Genomic DNA, 16883 nt, shown 5'->3' with positions numbered 1-16883 from the left:
AGGTTTTACCATGTTGGCCAGGCTGGTCTCGAATTCTTGACCTGAGGTGATTTGCTTGCCTCAGCCTCCCAAAGTGCTGGGATTACAGGCATGAGCCAACAACATGCCCAGCCTTAAAAATTGTTAATACCTTTTTAAAAATTGTAAATTCATCCTAGTTAGTTTGGGGAGATAGTATGAACTCCTATTCACCATGACTTAATAATGACAATTTAAAGATAATTGTCAATTATCATAGAAACCATATGAATGTTTAAATTCCTTGTTTCCTAGACTCACTATACTCCATCAAATAGGGAGCAAGAGAAAGGAAAGAGTAGAAGCTGACGGTGACATTTTTATCTTGAGTGTCTGGGCAGATGGTGAAAAAGGAAATGTAGAAGGAGAAAATTTTTGAGGAGAAACCTAATGAGTTCTGCTTTAGGTACATTGAGTTTGAAGTGCCTTTGGGACTTCCACGTGAAAATATTTGGTAGGGAAAAAAAATGTAGTTCCAGAGATGAGGACACACATCAGTTTGTGCTGAAGATGTACATTTGAGAATCACATAAAAATAACTCATTAAAAAGAACTGCATGTAGCTGAAGTGCGTTCTCTCAAAAGGCAGTGAGCTTTGTTTCATAGATGGCATTGAATCACAGGTTGGGTGGCTACTTTGTATCTAAAGGGAATTTCAAGTAGAAGGGTAGATTGGGCTAGATAAGCTTAAGGTACTGCTGTCCTCATAAACCAGAAACAGGCTACTAAGAAATAGAATTCCATGACTCTCTATTACCTGCTAGAGTTCAAACTTCTCTGAATGGCACACAATGTGGGCCAGACCTACTTCTTCATTTATTATGATAGATGTACCATACAATGTAAGATGTCAGTAATAGAGGAAACTGTTGTGGCATATATGAGAACTCTCTTAGTATCCTTGCAATAATTCTGTAAATTTAAAACTGATTTTAAAAGTTTATTTTTTAAAAAAAAGCAGTCAAGAACAAAACCCCTTTCATGCTCCCTGGCACCTCTGAACTGACTGGAGAGTCATTAATTGAACGGTTTTATCCAGAAGATTGACAAGACCAGGTTTATGTTTCCTTTATTTATTTAATTTTTTAATTTTTTTATTTAATTTTTTATTTTATTTAATTTTTAAATTTAATTTTTTGAGACAGAGTCTTGCTGTGTTGCCCAGGCTGGAGTGCAATGGAACAATCTTGGCTCACTACAACCTCTGCCTCCTGGGCTCAAGCGATCCTCCTGCCTCATCCTCCCAAGTAGCTGGGACTACAGGCAGGTTTATGTTTTAGAAAGGTGACTCTGAGGCAGTGTGAAGGAGAAAGGGGAAGATTCCAGTCTAGTCAGGGAAGAAAACCAGGTGAGACACAATTGAAAGATCTGGGTGAGAGATAATAAGGCCTAAACTAGGACCATGGCAGAGAAGAAGTGGTCAAAGTAGAAGTGATGGGACTTGGAGGCCTTCTGAATATGGGAAGTGAAAAGAACATTTCTAAAATAGTTGGCTGTTTGGCTGGAGGTGGTGGCTCATGCCTGTAATACCAGTACTTTTGGAGGCTGAGGTGGGTGGATCACTTGAGGTCAGGAGTTCGAGATCAGCCTGGTCAACATGGTGAAACCGCATCTGTACTAAAAAAAAAAAAAAAAAAAAAAAAAATTAGATGGAGCATGGTGGCATGTCCCAGCCTCTTGGGAGGCTAAGGCACAAGAATCGCTTGAATCTGGGAGGCAGAGTTTGCAGTGGGCTGAGATCATGCCACTGCATTCCAGCCTGGGTGACAGAGTGAGACTCTGTCTCAAAAGTAAATAAATACATAAATAAAATAAAAATAAAATAGTTGGTGCTTGAACAACACATGCAGATTTTTTGTTTGTTTGTTTTAGATTACTCTGCCACCCAGGCTGGAGTGCAGTGGTGCAATCTCAGCTCATTGCAACCTCTGCCTCCTGGGTTCAAGCGATTCTCCTGCCTCAGCCTCCTATGTAGCTGGGATTATAGGCACCCACAACCACGTCTAGCTAATTTTTAGTAGAGATGGGGTTTCACCATGTTGGCTAGGCTAGTCTCAAACTCCTGACCTCAAGCGATCCACCTGCCTCAGCCTCCCAAAGTATTGAGATTACAGGCATGAGCCACCGTACCTGGCCAACATGCAAATTTTTTTCAACCAAACACATAAAAAATGCAGTATTCCTGGGATGCAAAACCCGCATATACAGAGGTATATACTATAAACATACTATAACCCATGCTATAAACATGGGCTCTGCAGGGCTGACTGCCAGATTTGAGTGTGCTTGGATTTTGGTATAAGTGGCAGGGTGGGGAGGGTGGGGGGGGGCGGTCCTAGAACAAATCCCCTGAGTATACACAGGGGTGACTTAACTCCCAAGTTTCTGGCTTGGGTGACTGGATAATGGTGGGATCCTTAAATGGGACAGATAGAGTAGAAGAGGAGGCAGTTTTCAGAAAAAGGGAAGATGCAGTCAATTTAGGAGTTTGAGATGTCTGCACTGGTTGCACAGCTGGTTGTTGAATATGTGGGTTTAGAGCCTGGAATTGAGATCAGTTTCAACTTGGATGGGATGCTTTTTAGGCCTGCAACACAATTATCATCCTCAAACACTTCTTCCCCGGTATACTGGGAAGTATACTGTTTCCTGTTTTTCTCTTCATCAGTTTACTTTCTTGTTTTGCTGACATACATGGTTAAGTAAATTCTTGAGAAAGCATGAGAAGTATTCTGAGCCCTTGCATTTCTGAAAATAGCTTTATTTGTCCTTAATCTAGTTTAGCTGACTATAGAACTCCAAGTTAAAAATAATTTTTCATCTGAACTTTGCTATTGAAAAATCAAATGTCAGTTTGGGTCTTATTTCTTTGTAGTTAACTTCACCCCCACCCCCACCTGCTTCTGCCAGAATCTTTTAGGATTTTCCTTTTGTTCTTGGTATTCTGAAAATTCATGTCCTTTTCAGAACCCTTAAATTTTCTTCTATTATTTCATTGATGATTTCCTTCCCTCTATTTGCCCTTTTTTTCTTTCTTTTTTCTTTCTTTGAGACAGTCTGTCACCCAGGCAGGCGTGCAATGCTGTGATCGTAGCTCACTGCAGCCTTGACCTCCTGGGCTCAAGTGATTCTCCCACTTCAGCCTCCTGAGTAGCTGGGACCACAGGCATGCACCACCATGCCTGGCTATTTTTTTTTTTTATTTTTTGTAGAGCCGGGATCTTGCTATGTTTCTTGGTCTGGTCTTGAATGCCTGGGCTCTAGCAATCCTCCCACCTCAGCTTCCCAAAGTGTTGGGATTACAGGAGTGAGCCACTGCTCTGGTTCTTATTCTTTCTTTCTGAAATTACTGTGTATTAGTTGGATATTGTACATCTTACATTAGGACTCTATGTCTCTTATTTTTCTTCTTCCTTTTTTTTTTTCTTTTTTGTGTTGTGGTCTTCCCTGTTTTGAGAGTTGTTCTCTGTTCCCTATTTTATTTTATTTTTGAGACAGAGTCTCAATCTGTTGCCCAGGCTGGAGTGCAGTGGCTCAATCACAGCTGACTGCAGCCTTGACCTGCTGAGCTTAAGCAGTTCTCCCACCTCAGCCTCCTGGGTATTTGGGACTATGGGTGCTCACCACCATGCCTGGTTAACTTTTCTATTTTTTGTATAGATGGGGTTTCACTATGTTACCCAGGCTGGTCTCAAACTCCTGGGCTAAAGCAATCCTCCTGCATTGACTTGCCAAAGTGCTGGAATTACAGGTGTGGGCCACCATGCCTGGTCTGTTTCCTGTTTTATATTTGATTTTTGTTCTTAAAGCATCTTGTTTTATAAATAAAATGCCTTCTCAGATTTAAAAAGTATATACATATTGAGATGGAGTTTCACCATGTTGCCTAGGCTGGTCTCAGACTCCTGCACTCAAGTGATCTGCTTGCATTGGTTGCCCAAAGTGCTGGGATTATAGGTGTGAGCCAACGTGTCTGGCCAGATTTTTTTTTTTTTTAAGACAGGGTTTCGCTCTGTCGCCCAGGCTGGAATGCATTGACGGGATATTGGCTCATTGCAACCTCTGCCTCCCGGGCTCAAGCGATTCTCGTACTTTAGCCTCCCAAGTAGCTGGGACTACAGGCGTAAGCCACCTTGACCAGCTAACTTTTGTATTTTTAGTAGAGATAGGGTTTTGCCATGTTGGCCAGGCTGGTCTTGAACTCCTGGCCTCAAGCGATCTGCCCTCCTCGGCCTCCCAAAGTGCTGGGATTAGAGGTGTGAGCCACTATGCCTGGCCAGATTATTTTGATTATACTAATAAAAGACCTTCACGGGGCCGGGCACGGTGGCTCACGCTTGTAATCCCAGCACTTTGGGAGGCCGAGGCGGGCGGATCACAAGGTCAGGAGATCGAGACCACGGTGAAACCCCGTCTCTACTAAAAATACAAAAAAAATTAGCCTGGCGTGGTGGCAGGCACCTGTAGTCCCAGCTACTCGGACAGGCTGAGGCAGGAGAATGGCGTGAACCCGGGAGGCGGAGCTTGCAGTGAGCCAAGATTGCGCCACTGCACTCCAGCCTGGGCAACAGAGCGAGACTCCGTCTCTAAAAAAAAAAAAAAAAAAGACCTTCACGGTTCCCTAAATTTTTTCTATTTCTTCCACAGGCTGTTTTTGTTTTTATTGTTTACTTTTTATTTTGTTGTTAATTCACTTGGTCTTTCTCTTCTGTTGTGCCAAATGTACTCAAATGCCTGGTGGTCCTTGGATGTCTATTTATATTTAAGAAAAGTCTGGGGAATGGCATGGATTTTCCCCACCACTGTGTAAATAGGTCTGTTTTCATACCAAATTTTTCCTCTGAATGGGAATGTGGACTGGAGACTGTATGTGGTGTGGCAGGTGGTGTGAACTGGCAAATCCCAAACGATGAGAAGGCAAGAGTGGGATACTAGGTTGTGGCTTCCTAAATGCCAACATAGGAAGGATTTTCTGTGGGGCACAGAAACATCTAATGTCTGCACTAGAAACCTTTGCCTTTGTCCGATAATTTGTTTAGTGTTCTCAGAGGACAGTCATCAGGTTCTTAGTTCAAAAGTAAACACTTTGATGGTATGTGAGGGAAATTGTAGAGGGTGATGGTGGATGCTTACTGATACAGATGCTCCCTATTCAGATCATCAAGTAACCCTCTTGTTTTCTGCTCCAGTTCCCATTCCCACCATCTATAGCACACACAGACTCTGAGCAGAGAATCTCCCAGGTTTCCAAAAACATTGAGTTTTGCACATCCTCTGTAGTTCTCTTGTAACATCTGGCCCAAGTAATAGCTTCCCGTTTCATCCAACAACATACTCTCACATCTACTTTTTGTCTGTCAGAAGATTTCTGGAATCTCACCTGCTAGTTAACTCCTCTTGTTCTCTTTGTGGATGAGTTCTTTTTGTATTTTTATAATTTTTATAATTTTATTTTGGTGAGCCCTCAGGAGAGGCAGGATGCAGCCTACCATCTTGAACTACAATAAACAATTCACAAAGGTTTTAACCTATGATCTAAGCTATTTATTTGATTAATCCCTTCAGTGAATATATCTATATTCATTGACATTCAGTCATTCAGTAACTAATGAGCACAGATTATTTATCAGGTACCACGGACATATAGTTGAAAAGATATAGCCTGCTCTGTGTATTAATGAGACAGACGCATAAATAGACAATTTCAACATCTTTTAGCAAGAGTTACAATAAAACAAGAAAACACTGGGGAAGGAGCAACCAAGATTTCTTGGAGAGATTACAAAATGATTCACATGGAAATTGATAATCAAAGTCCAAGCCTGAGGGTGAGTTGGAGTTTTCTAGACAGATGAGGGTAAGGAGATACGGAAGTAAGAGCAGAAGACCAGCATGTACAATTTAGAGAAAACAGTACAGTACCTCATAACAAAGAATTATCTGGTTCAAATGTCAGTGGTACAGACCAAAGGAGACCATGTCATTCAAAAGAGGCAATTTAACCCAGCAGAGAATCAGCTTAGAATGGTCCTTTAGACTTGCCCCATCACCCAGGAGGAAGTAGGCTCATGAGGAAGACCAAATCAAATTTTAGGACATAAAGAAACTGCACATTTGAGTTTACTATGTGAATTATAAACCCCAACATTTTTTCTAATTATTATTGAGATTATTTATGATATTTGTTGAGTAACAGCTTGTAATGAGATGAGGACTCCATTTGAATTTTATTTTGTCTCAGTCAGTCATGGTACCATGCTTTTTCCATGACTTCAGTTCATGATTAAAAGTCATTTCCAGTTAAAAAAATGAGAACGAAGAAAATGTTTGTTTTGATAAATTCCACTCACCTCTTTTTTGAGCCAGTCATTCTCCCAGATCTCTAGATAACTGCCCTTGTCAATGAGCTTTACAGCATTCTAAAAGAAAGTTTCTGGATTAAGGAAGAGTTGCCACATGCTGATTCACAATTTTAGCAACAGTGATGTGCAGTTATCCTGATCATTCATTTTAGATTGTGTCTGTAATTACTTTAGGAACTTGAGAACTTTTGGTTTGGTTGTTCATTCTTTACTATCCTATTGTATTGCTTTTGCTGATTTACACTGTCTATTACAGGTGATTTGGAGAACTGGACAATGTGTAACTGACCATTCAATTCACCTCCATTGTGACCAAATCTGACTGCTATGGTGAAATCATGTTTCACAATTCAGATGGTTAAACTGCAGTGATCAAACATTCTTTAAGTTTATAGTCACAGACATAATCCAACATACAGCAAAAACATGAACAGATTACTATCTTTTTAATTTGAAAAGATTTTGCATGTCAGTAATAACAACATACTTATTTGTAAATCTAACAGCAAGTAGTTTCAGGGTAGGCTGTAGCTAGTCTCCTGAAGAAAGGCATTTTGGACAAAGAAGACAAAAAAGTCTTACTTTGTCAGTAGGTTCATAAAATATAAATTTATTTTCAATTACATAGATATTGAAAAGAATTTTATAGTGAATAACCAACTGTACTTCTCTGCGAGATGCTTTTATGTGGATACTATGGTGCAAATTCAATATTTAGTAACTGAAGGGCACAACCAAAAGAAGAAAAATTAAGAAAAATAATCTATATCACAAACAGGGACAGAAATGATTTAAAAGTGTGTTAAGGGTAAATTTATCTGTTAAAGTCTTTTTTTTTTTTTGAGACGGAGTCTTGCTCTGTCACCCAGGCTGGAGTGTGATGGTGTGATCTTGGCTCACTGCAACCTCTGCTCCTGGGTTCAAGAGATTCTTCTGCCTCAGCCTCCTGAGTAGCTGGGAATACAGGCGCCCGCCACTGTGCCTGGCCAAGTTTTGTATTTTTAGTAGAGATGGGGGTTTCACCATGTTGGCCAGGCTGGTCTCGAACTCCTGACCTCAAGTGATCCACCCACCTTGGCCTCCCCAAATGCTGGGATTACAGGTGTGAGCCACCGTGCCCAGCCCTATTAAAGTCTTTAAGAGTTGAAAGATTTGCCATAAAAATTTTTCTGTAAGTCATGCTTATTAAATTACAAGTGGACCTATATTTCTTAGGAGCCAGGGATTTTTATACTCCAGCTACAACAAATAATTCTAGTTTCCTCCAACACAGAATTTCATTTGGACGAAAGCAAGAAGTTGCTCCTAACTGAAGTTAATTGGCTAATGGCTGGATTCACTAACAGTGGATCAATGATTTCAACCTTAGTTACACATTTGAAACTCCTAGAAGCTTTGAAAAACCCAGAAGCCACACAACATCCCAGGGCAATATATTGGCCTTCTCTATGGGTGAGATACAGGCATCACCTGGGTTAAAAAAAATTTCTCAGATGACTCTAATGTGCATCTAAGGTTGCACAGCATTGGGATTGTAGGACGTTGAACTGTATGATAAAATAGCCAGCTAAAATGAGGAAAATTCATTCAAGTATGTGAGTGTTCGACATTATGTGGAGAAAAGAAAATGTATAGTTTAGTGATTAGGAGCAGTGATCTGAAGGAGCCCTCCTGAAATGAATCTCGATTCTCCCACTTGCTCTAGGCAAGTCATAAAACCTCTCTGTACTCCAGTCTCCTCATTAGCAAATCTCTACAGCTTACTGGATTGCTGAGGGACTTAAATGTGAAATGCTTGAAAGAATATTTAGAATAGTCCTCACGATATATGCTTGAAATTGTAGGCTTATTTGGCCTATATATCTACTTTGAATCATCTAACTATGGTCAGATTACTTAATGGTTGATTTCACCATGTGAGTGAGTCAGATTCACTTACAAAGTGGCTGAATTGCATGAGCAAATTGCTGATCAGTTTTCCAAAACCTTCTGTATTTGTGTAAATTAGTAAAAATAATGCAATAAGAGAGTAAAAGAACAACTGAACCAACATGGATGCAACAAATAACAGCAACTGAAATTCAATAAGGAATCTTTTTGAAAAGAGACCAGATGTTTACGATTCTGAGAAAAAAATGTCCCAGATGAACAGACAATCTTAGTGAGGACCTCACTGATTTTGCAGATAGTTTGAAAAGAGGTCACGACTGTAAAAAAAAAAAAAAAATTCAAATATTTTGTGTAAAAACAAAGGAATTAGAGAACATATAAGATTGAAAATTATGCCTCAAAAATATTTTATACCCCAAATTTTTAAAGTGCCAGCAGTGTAGAATATACTCTTTTAGGTTTGGGTATATAAGAAAGTACTTTTTAGATAAATTATATTTCATTTTATAATTCATTCAAAACTTTTATTTTAATATTTTGTTACAACCATTATTACAGGTTGAGCATCCAAAATCTGAGAATCTGAAACCTAAAATGCTCCAAAGAACATTTCCTTTGAGCATCATGTTGGCTCTCAAAAGATTTCAGATTGTGGAGAATTTCAGTTTTTCGGGTTTTTTTTTTTTTTTTTTGAGACAAGTCTCACTTTGTTGCCCATGCCGGAGTGCAGTGGCGCAAATACGGCTCACCACAGCCTCGACCTCCCGGGCTGAAGCAATCCTCCTGCCTCAGTGCCCCAAGTAGCTGGCACTACTGAGCTGGGACTAGCTGAGACAGGGTTTTGCCCTGTTGCCCAAGCTTGATCTCAAACTCCTGAGTTCAAGCAAAGCACCCGCCTTGGCCTCTCAAAGTGCTGGGATTGCAGGAGTGTGCCATTGCACCCAGCCCGGACTTCTTTGGATTTTGGATTTGGGGATTTGAGATGCTCAACTGGTATAATACAAATATTCAAGAATCTGAAAAAATCCAAAATCTGAAATGTGTCAGATAAGGGATACTCAACCTGTATTTCTTATACTTAAAAATAAAACTGATTAATAATTCACTGATTAGCCAAGAGTGGTGGCACATGCCTGAGTCCCAGCTACTCAGGAGGCTGACGCGAGAGGATTGCTTGAGCCCAAGAGGTGAAGACTGCAGTGAGCTGTGATTGTGCCACTGCACTCCAGCCTGGGCAACAGAGCAAGATCTTGCCTCAAAAAAAGAAAAAATTCACTGAGCTCTTGCTTCTTGTGAGAGACTATATTACTTAAATCATCTCATTTAATCCTCACACTATTTCTTTAAGGTAAATACTAGTATTATTCTCCATTTTATAGATTAGGAAACAGAAGCCCAGAAAAGCTAAGTAACAAATTCATTATACAGCCAGTAAGTGTAGAACTGTGATTTATTTTTTTTATTATTATTTTTTTAATACTTACTGTTTTTTTTTTTTTTTTTTTTTTTATACTTTAGGGTTTTAGGGTACATGTGCACAATGTGCAGTTTTGTTACATATGTATCCATGTGCCATGTTGATTTCCTGCACCCATTAGCTCGTCATTTAGCATTAGGTGTATCTCCTAATGCTGTCCCTCCCCCCTCCCCCCACCCCACAACAGTCCCCGGAGTGTGATGTTCCCCTTCCTGTGTCCATGAGTTCTCATTGTTCAATTCCCACCTATGAGTGAGAACATGCGGTGTTTGGTTTTTTGTCCTTGCGATAGTTTACTGAGAATGATGTTTTCCAGTTTCATCCATGTCCCTACAAAGGACACGAACTCATCATTTTTTATGGCTGCATAGTATTCCATGGTGTATATGTGCCACATTTTCTTAATCCAGTCTATCGTTGTTGGACATTTGGGTTGGTTCCAACTCTTTGCTATTGTGAATAGTGCCGCAATAAACATACGTGTGCATGTGTCTTTATAGCAGCATGATTTATAGTCCTTTGGGTATATACCCAGTAATGGGATGGCTGGGTCAAATGGTATTTCTAGTTCTAGATCCCTGAGGAATCACCACACTGACTTCCACAATGGTTGAACTAGTTTACAGTCCCACCAACAGTGTAAAAGTGTTCCTATTTCTCCACATCCTCTCCAGCACCTGTTGTTTCCTGATTTTTTAATGATGGCCATTCTAACTGGTGTGAGATGGTATCTCACTGTGGTTTTGATTTGCATTTCTCTGATGGCCAGTGATGAGGAGCATTTCTTCATGTGTTTTTTGGCTGCATAAATGTCTTCTTTTGAGAAGTGTCTGTTCATGTCCTCTGCCCACTTGTTGATGGGGTTGTTTGTTTTTTTCTTGTAAATTTGTTTGAGTTCATTGTAGATTCTGGATATTAGCCCTTTGTCAGATGAGTAGGTTGCAAAAATTTTCTCCCATTGTGTAGGTTGCCTGTTCACTCTGATGATAGTTTCTTTTGCTGTGCAGAAGCTCTTTAGTTTAATGAGATCCCATTTGTCGATTTTGGCTTTTGTTGCCATTGCTTTTGGTGTTTTAGACATGAAGTCCTTGCCGACGCCTATGTCCTGAATGGTATTGCCTAGGTTTTCTTGTAGGATTTTAATGGTTTTAGGTCTAACATATAAGTCTTTAATCCATCTTGAATTAATTTTTGTATAAGGTGTAAGGAAGGGATCCAGTTGCAGCTTTCTACATATGGCTAGCCAGTTTTCCCAGCACCATTTATTAAATAGGGAATCCTTTCCCCATTTCTTGTTTTTGTCAGGTTTGTCAAAGATCAGATAGTTGTAGCTATGCGGCATCATTTCTGAGGGCTCTGTTCTGTTCCATTGATCTATGTCTCTGTTGTGGTACCAGTACCATGCTGTTTTGGTTACTATAGCCTTGTAGTATAGTTTAAAGTCAGGTAGCGTGATGCCTCCAGCTTTGTTCTTTTGGCTTAGGACTGACTTGGCGATGCGGGCTCTTTTTTGGTTCCATATGAACTTTAAAGTAGTTTTTTCCAATTCTGTGAAGAAAGTCATTGGTAGCTTGATGGGGATGGCATTGAATCTATAAATTACCTTGGGCAGTATGGCCATTTTCACGATATTGATTCTTCCAACCCATGAGCATGGAATGTTCTTCCATTTGTTTGTATCCTCTTTTATTTCATTGAGCAGTGGTTTGTAGTTCTCCTTGAAGAGGTCCTTCACATCCCTTGTAAGTTGGATTCCTAGGTATTTTATTCTCTTTGAAGCAATTGTGAATGGGAGTTCACTCATGATTTGGCTCTCTGTTTGTCTGTTATTGGTGTACAAGAATGCTTGTGATTTTTGTACATTAATTTTGTATCCTGAGACTTTGCTGAAGTTGCTAATCAGCTTAAGGAGATTTTGGGCTGAGACAATGGGGTTTTCTAGATATACAATCATGTCATCTGCAAACAGGGACAATTTGACTTCCTCTTTTCCTAATTGAATACCCTTTATTTCCTTCTCCTGCCTGATTGCTCTGGCCAGAACTTCCAACAGTATGTTGAATAGGAGCGGTGAGAGAGGGCATCCCTGTCTTGTGCCAGTTTTCAGAGGGAATGTTTCCAGTTTTTGCCCATTCAGTATGATATTGGCTGTGGGTTTGTCGTAGATAGCTCTTATTATTTTGAGATACGTCCCATCAATACCTAATTTATTGAGAGTTTTTACCATGAAGGGTTGTTGAATTTTGTCAAAGGCCTTTTCTGCATCTATTGAGATAATCATGTGGTTTTTGTCTTTGGTTCTGTTTATATGCTGGATTACATTTATTGATTTGTGTATGTTGAACCAGCCTTGCATCCCAGGGATGAAGCCCACTTGATCATGGTGGATAAGCTTTTTGATGTGCTGCTGGATTCGGTTTGCCAGTATTTTATTGAGGATTTTTGCATCAATGTTCATCAAGGATATTGGTCTGAAATTCTCTTTTTTGGTTAAGTCTCTGCCAGGTTTTGGTATCAGGACGATGCTGGCTTCTTAAAATGTGTTAGGGAGGATTCCCTCTTTTTCTATCGATTGGAATAGTTTCAGAAGGAGTGGTACCAGTTCCTCCTTGTACCTCTGGTAGAATTCAGCTGTGAATCCATCAGGTCCTGGACTCTTTTTGGTTGGTAAGCTATTGATTATTGCCACAATTTCAGAACCTGTTATTGGTCTATTCAGAGATTCAACTTCTTCCTGGTTTAGTCTTGGGAGGGTGTATTTGTCGAGGAATTTATCCATTTCTTCTAGATTTTCTAGTTTATTTGCATAGAGGTGTTTGTAGTATTCTCTGATGGTAGATTGTATTTCTGTGGGATCGGTGGTGATATCCCCTTTTTCGTTTTTTATTGCATCTATTTGATTCTTCTCTCTTTTCTTCTTTATTAGTCTTGCTAGCGGTCCATCAATTTTGTTGATCTTTTCAAAAAACCAGCTCCTGGATTCATTAATTTTTTGAAGTGTTTTTTGTGTCTCTATTTCCTTCAGTTCTGCTCTGATTTTAGTTATTTCTAGCCTTCTGCTAGCTTTTGAATGTGTTTGCTCTTGCTTTTCTAGTTCTTTTAATTGTGATGTTAGGGTGTCAATTTTGGATCTTTCCTGCTTTCTCTTGTGGGCATTTAGTGCTATAAATTTCCCTCTACACACTGCTTTGAACGTGTCCCAGAGATTCTGGTATGTTGTGTCTTTGTTCTCGTTGGTTTCAAAGAACATCTTTATTTCTGCCTTCATTTCATTATGTACCCAATAGTCATTCAGGAGCAGGTTGTTCAGTTTCCATGTAGTTGAGCGGTTTTGACTGAGTTTCTTTTTTTTTTTTTTTTTTGAGACGGAGTCTTGCTCTGTCGCCCAGGCTGGAGTGCGGTGGCGCAATCTCGGCTCACTGCAAGCTCCACCTCCCGGGTTCACGCCATTCTCCTGCCTCAGCCTCTCCGAGTAGCTGGGACTACAGGCGCCCGCCACCACGCCCGGCTAATTTTTTGTATTTTTGGTAGAGACGGGGTTTCACTGTGGTCTCGATCTCCTGACCTCGTGATCCACCCGCCTCGGCCTCCCAAAGTGCTGGGATTACAAGCGTGAGCCACCGCGCCCGGCCTTTGACTGAGTTTCTTAATCCTGAGTTCTAGTTTGATTGCAGTGTGGTCTGAGAGACAGTTTGTTATAATCTCTGTTCTTTTACATTTGCTGAGAAGAGCTTTACTTCCAACTATGTGGTCAATTTTGGAATAGGTGCGGTGTGGTGCTGAAAAAAATGTATATTCTGTTGATTTGGGGTGGAGAGTTCTGTAGATGTCTATTAGGTCCACTTTATGTAGAGCTGAGTTCAATTCCTGGATATCCTTGTTAACTTTCTGTCTCGTTGATCTGTCTAATGCTGACAGTGGGGTGTTAAAATCTCCCATTACTATTGTGTGGGAGTTTAAGTCCCTTTGTAGGTCACTGAGGACTTGCTTTATGAATCTGGGTGCTCCTGTGTTGGGTGCATATATATTTAGGATAGTTAGCTCTTCTTGTTGAATTGATCCCTTTACCATTATGTAATGGCCTTCTTTGTCTCTTTTGATCTTTGTTGGTTTAAAGTCTATTTTATCAGAGACTAGGATTGCAACCCCTGCCTTTTTTTGTTTTCCAGTTGCTTGATAGATCTTCCTCCATCCCTTTATTTTGAGTCTATGTGTGTCTCTGCCTGTGAGATGGGTTTCCTGAATACAGCACACTGATGGGTCCTGACTCCTTATCCAGTTTGCCAGTCTGTGTCTTTTGATTGGAGCATTTAGCCCATTTACATTTAACGTGAATATTGTTATGTGTGAATCTGATCCTGTCATTATGATGTTAGTTGGTTATTTTGCTCATTAGTTGCTATAGTTTCTTCCTAGCCTCGATGGTCTTTACAATTTGGCATGTTTTTGCAGGGGCTGGTACCGGTTGTTCCTTTCCATGTTTAGTGCTTCCTTCAGGAGCTCTTTTAGGGCAGGCCTGGTGGTGACAAAATCACTCAGCGTTTGCTTGTCTGTAAAGTATTTTATTTCTCCTTCACTTATGAAGCTTAGTTTGGCGGGATAGGAAATTCTGGGCTGAAAATTCTTTTCTTTAAGAATGTTGAATATCGGCCCCCACTCTCTTCTGGCTTGTAGAGTTTCTGCTGAGAGATCAGCTGTTAGTCTGATGGGCTTCCCTTTGTGGGTAACCCGACCTTTCTCTCTGGCTGCCCTTAACATTTTTTCCTTCATTTCAACTTTGGTGAATCTGACAATTATGTGTCTTGGAGTTGCCCTTCTCGAGGAGTATCTTTGTGGCGTTCTCTGTATTTCCTGAATCTGAATGCTGGCCTGCCTTGCTAGATTGGGGAAGTTCTCCTGGATAATATCTTGCAGAGTGTTTTCCAACTTGGTTCCATTCTCCCCATCATTTTCAGGTACACCCATCAGACGTAGGTTTGGTCTTTTCACATAGTCCCAAATTTCTTGAAGGCTTTGTTCATTTCTTTTTATTCTTTTTTCTCTAAACTTCCCTTCTCTCTTCATTTCATTCATTTCATCTTCTATCAGCGATACCCTTTCTTCCAGTTGATCGCATCTGCTACTGAGGCTTCTGCATTCTTCGCGTAGTTCTCGAAACTTGGCTTTCAGCTCCATCATCTCCTTTAAGCCCTTCTCTCCATTGGTTATTCTAGTTATCCATTCTTCTAATTTTTTTTCAAAGTTTTTAACTTCTTTGCTATTGTTTTGAATTTCCTCTCGTAGCTCAGAGTAGTTTGATCGTCTGAAGCCTTCTTCTCTCAACTCATCAAAGTCATCCTCCATCCAGCTTTGTTCCGTTGCTGGTGAGGAACTGCGTTCCTTTGGAGGAGGAGAGGTGCTCTGTTTTTTAGAGTTTCCAGTTTTTTTGGTCTGTTTTTTCCCCATCTTTGTGGTTTTGTCTACTTTTTGTCTTCGATGATGGTGATGTACAGATGGGTTTTTGGTGTGGATGTCCTTTCTGTTTGTTAATTTTCCTTCTACCAAACAAGACCCTCAGCTGCAGGTCTGTTGGAGTTTACTAGAGGTCCACTCCAGACCCTGTTTGGCTGGGTGTCAGCAGCGGTGGCTGCAGAACAGTGGATTTTCGTGAGACCACAAATTCAGCTGTCTGATAGTTCCTCTGAAAGTTTTGTCTCAGAGGAGTACCCGGTTGAATGAGGTGTCAGTCTGTCCCTACTGGGGGGGTGCCTCCCAGTTAGGCTGCTCAGGGGTGAGGGACCCACTTTAGGAGGCAGTCTGTCCGTTCTCAGATCTCCAGCTGCGTGCTGGGAGAACCACTACTCTCTTCAAAGCTGTCAGTCAGACAGGGACATTTAAGGCTGTGGAGGTTCTCGCTGAGTTTTTGGTTGTCTGTGCCCTGCCCCCAGAGGTGGAGCCTACAGAGGCAGGCAGGCCTCCTTGAGCTGTGGTGGGCTCCACCCAGTTCGAGCTTCCTGGCTGCTTTGTTTACCTAAGCAAGCCTGGGCAATGGCGGGCGCCCCTCCCCCAGCCTCGTTGCCGCCTTGCAGCGTGATCTCAGACTGCTGTGCTAGCAATCAGCGAGACTCCGTGGGCATAGGACCCTCCGAGCCAGGTGCGGGACACAATCTCCTAGTGTGCCGTTTTCCAGGCCCGTTGGAAAAGCGCAGTATTAGGACGGGACTGACCCGATATTCCAGGTGCCGTCTGTTTCCCCTTTCTTTGACTAGGAAAGGGAACTCCCTGACCCCTTGCGCTTCCCGAGTGAGGCAATGCCTCGCCCTGCTTCGGCTCGCACACAATGCGCTTCACCGACTGTCCTGAACCCACTGTTAGGCACTCCCTAGTGAGATGAAACCGGTACCTCAAGCAGAAATGCAGAAATCACCCGTCTTCTGTGTTGCTGGGGCTGGGAGCTGGAGACCGGAGCTGTTCCTATTCGGCCATCTTGGCTCCACTAGAACTGTGATTTAAACTCAAACTGTCTACCTTCAGAATCCACGTTCTTAGGTTTGGATATAAAGTAAAGTATTTTTTAGACAAATTATATTTCATTTTATAAATCGTTCAAAACTTTTATTTTAATATTGTGTTACAGCCATTATTACAGGTTGAGCATCCCAAATCTGAGAATCTATCCAAAGTTCTTAACCACTATAGTATACCCAAAGAAAAAATAGGGGGAAAATGTTTGCTTTGTTCTGTTTTTAAGAAAATTGAATTATACCTGTGTGGCCCATTCCTTCTTTTGGCCCAGTTGCAACAAAGTTTCTTTGATTATTTTCTTTCTAGCATCTTCCAGAGTGATTTTATAGTGTTCTTTAAAAAAAAAAGAAAATTAAAAGCCTTATCAAGCCTGATTCTAGGTAAAACTATGATGTCAGTAAATTTTATTTTCCATCATCCTCAGTTCTCCTTTCTAAACATTTTTTTTCTGAATTTTCAGGTTACATTTTTACTGAAGAATCTAGTTCCTCCAATTAGAAGATATGATCTAATAATTTACTAATACCTTAATGTGAATTAGTTTAAGATCTCTTACACAAGACCATTTGTATTTTCAAAGGACTGTCTCTCCAAAGGCAGAATTTCAAATAGTTTAGCATTTGTGTGGCAGT

The 16883-nt window shown here is 40.7% G+C and overlaps 1 protein-coding gene across 3 annotated transcripts in view; it reads right to left on the bottom strand.

Moving 5' to 3' along the window:
• CCDC83 (coiled-coil domain containing 83) overlaps positions 1-16883 on the bottom strand; it is a 73272-nt gene that overhangs the window by 14344 nt on the left and 42045 nt on the right. For all 3 annotated transcript variants that reach the window (XM_055283132.2, XM_055283133.2, XM_055283134.2), the window contains exons 6-7: positions 16493-16584; positions 6369-6437 (exon numbers count right to left, since the gene is read on the bottom strand). In XM_055283132.2, coding sequence (XP_055139107.1) covers positions 6369-6437; positions 16493-16584 — 161 coding nt within the window. The remainder of the gene's footprint in view (positions 1-6368; positions 6438-16492; positions 16585-16883) is intronic.

This window comes from Symphalangus syndactylus, chromosome 6, assembly GCF_028878055.3.
Source record: "Symphalangus syndactylus isolate Jambi chromosome 6, NHGRI_mSymSyn1-v2.1_pri, whole genome shotgun sequence".
In the NCBI taxonomy this organism is placed as follows: domain Eukaryota; kingdom Metazoa; phylum Chordata; class Mammalia; order Primates; family Hylobatidae; genus Symphalangus; species Symphalangus syndactylus.
The sequence above is the reverse complement of the archived record's forward strand: the minus strand, read 5'-3'. Positions and strand labels throughout refer to the sequence as shown.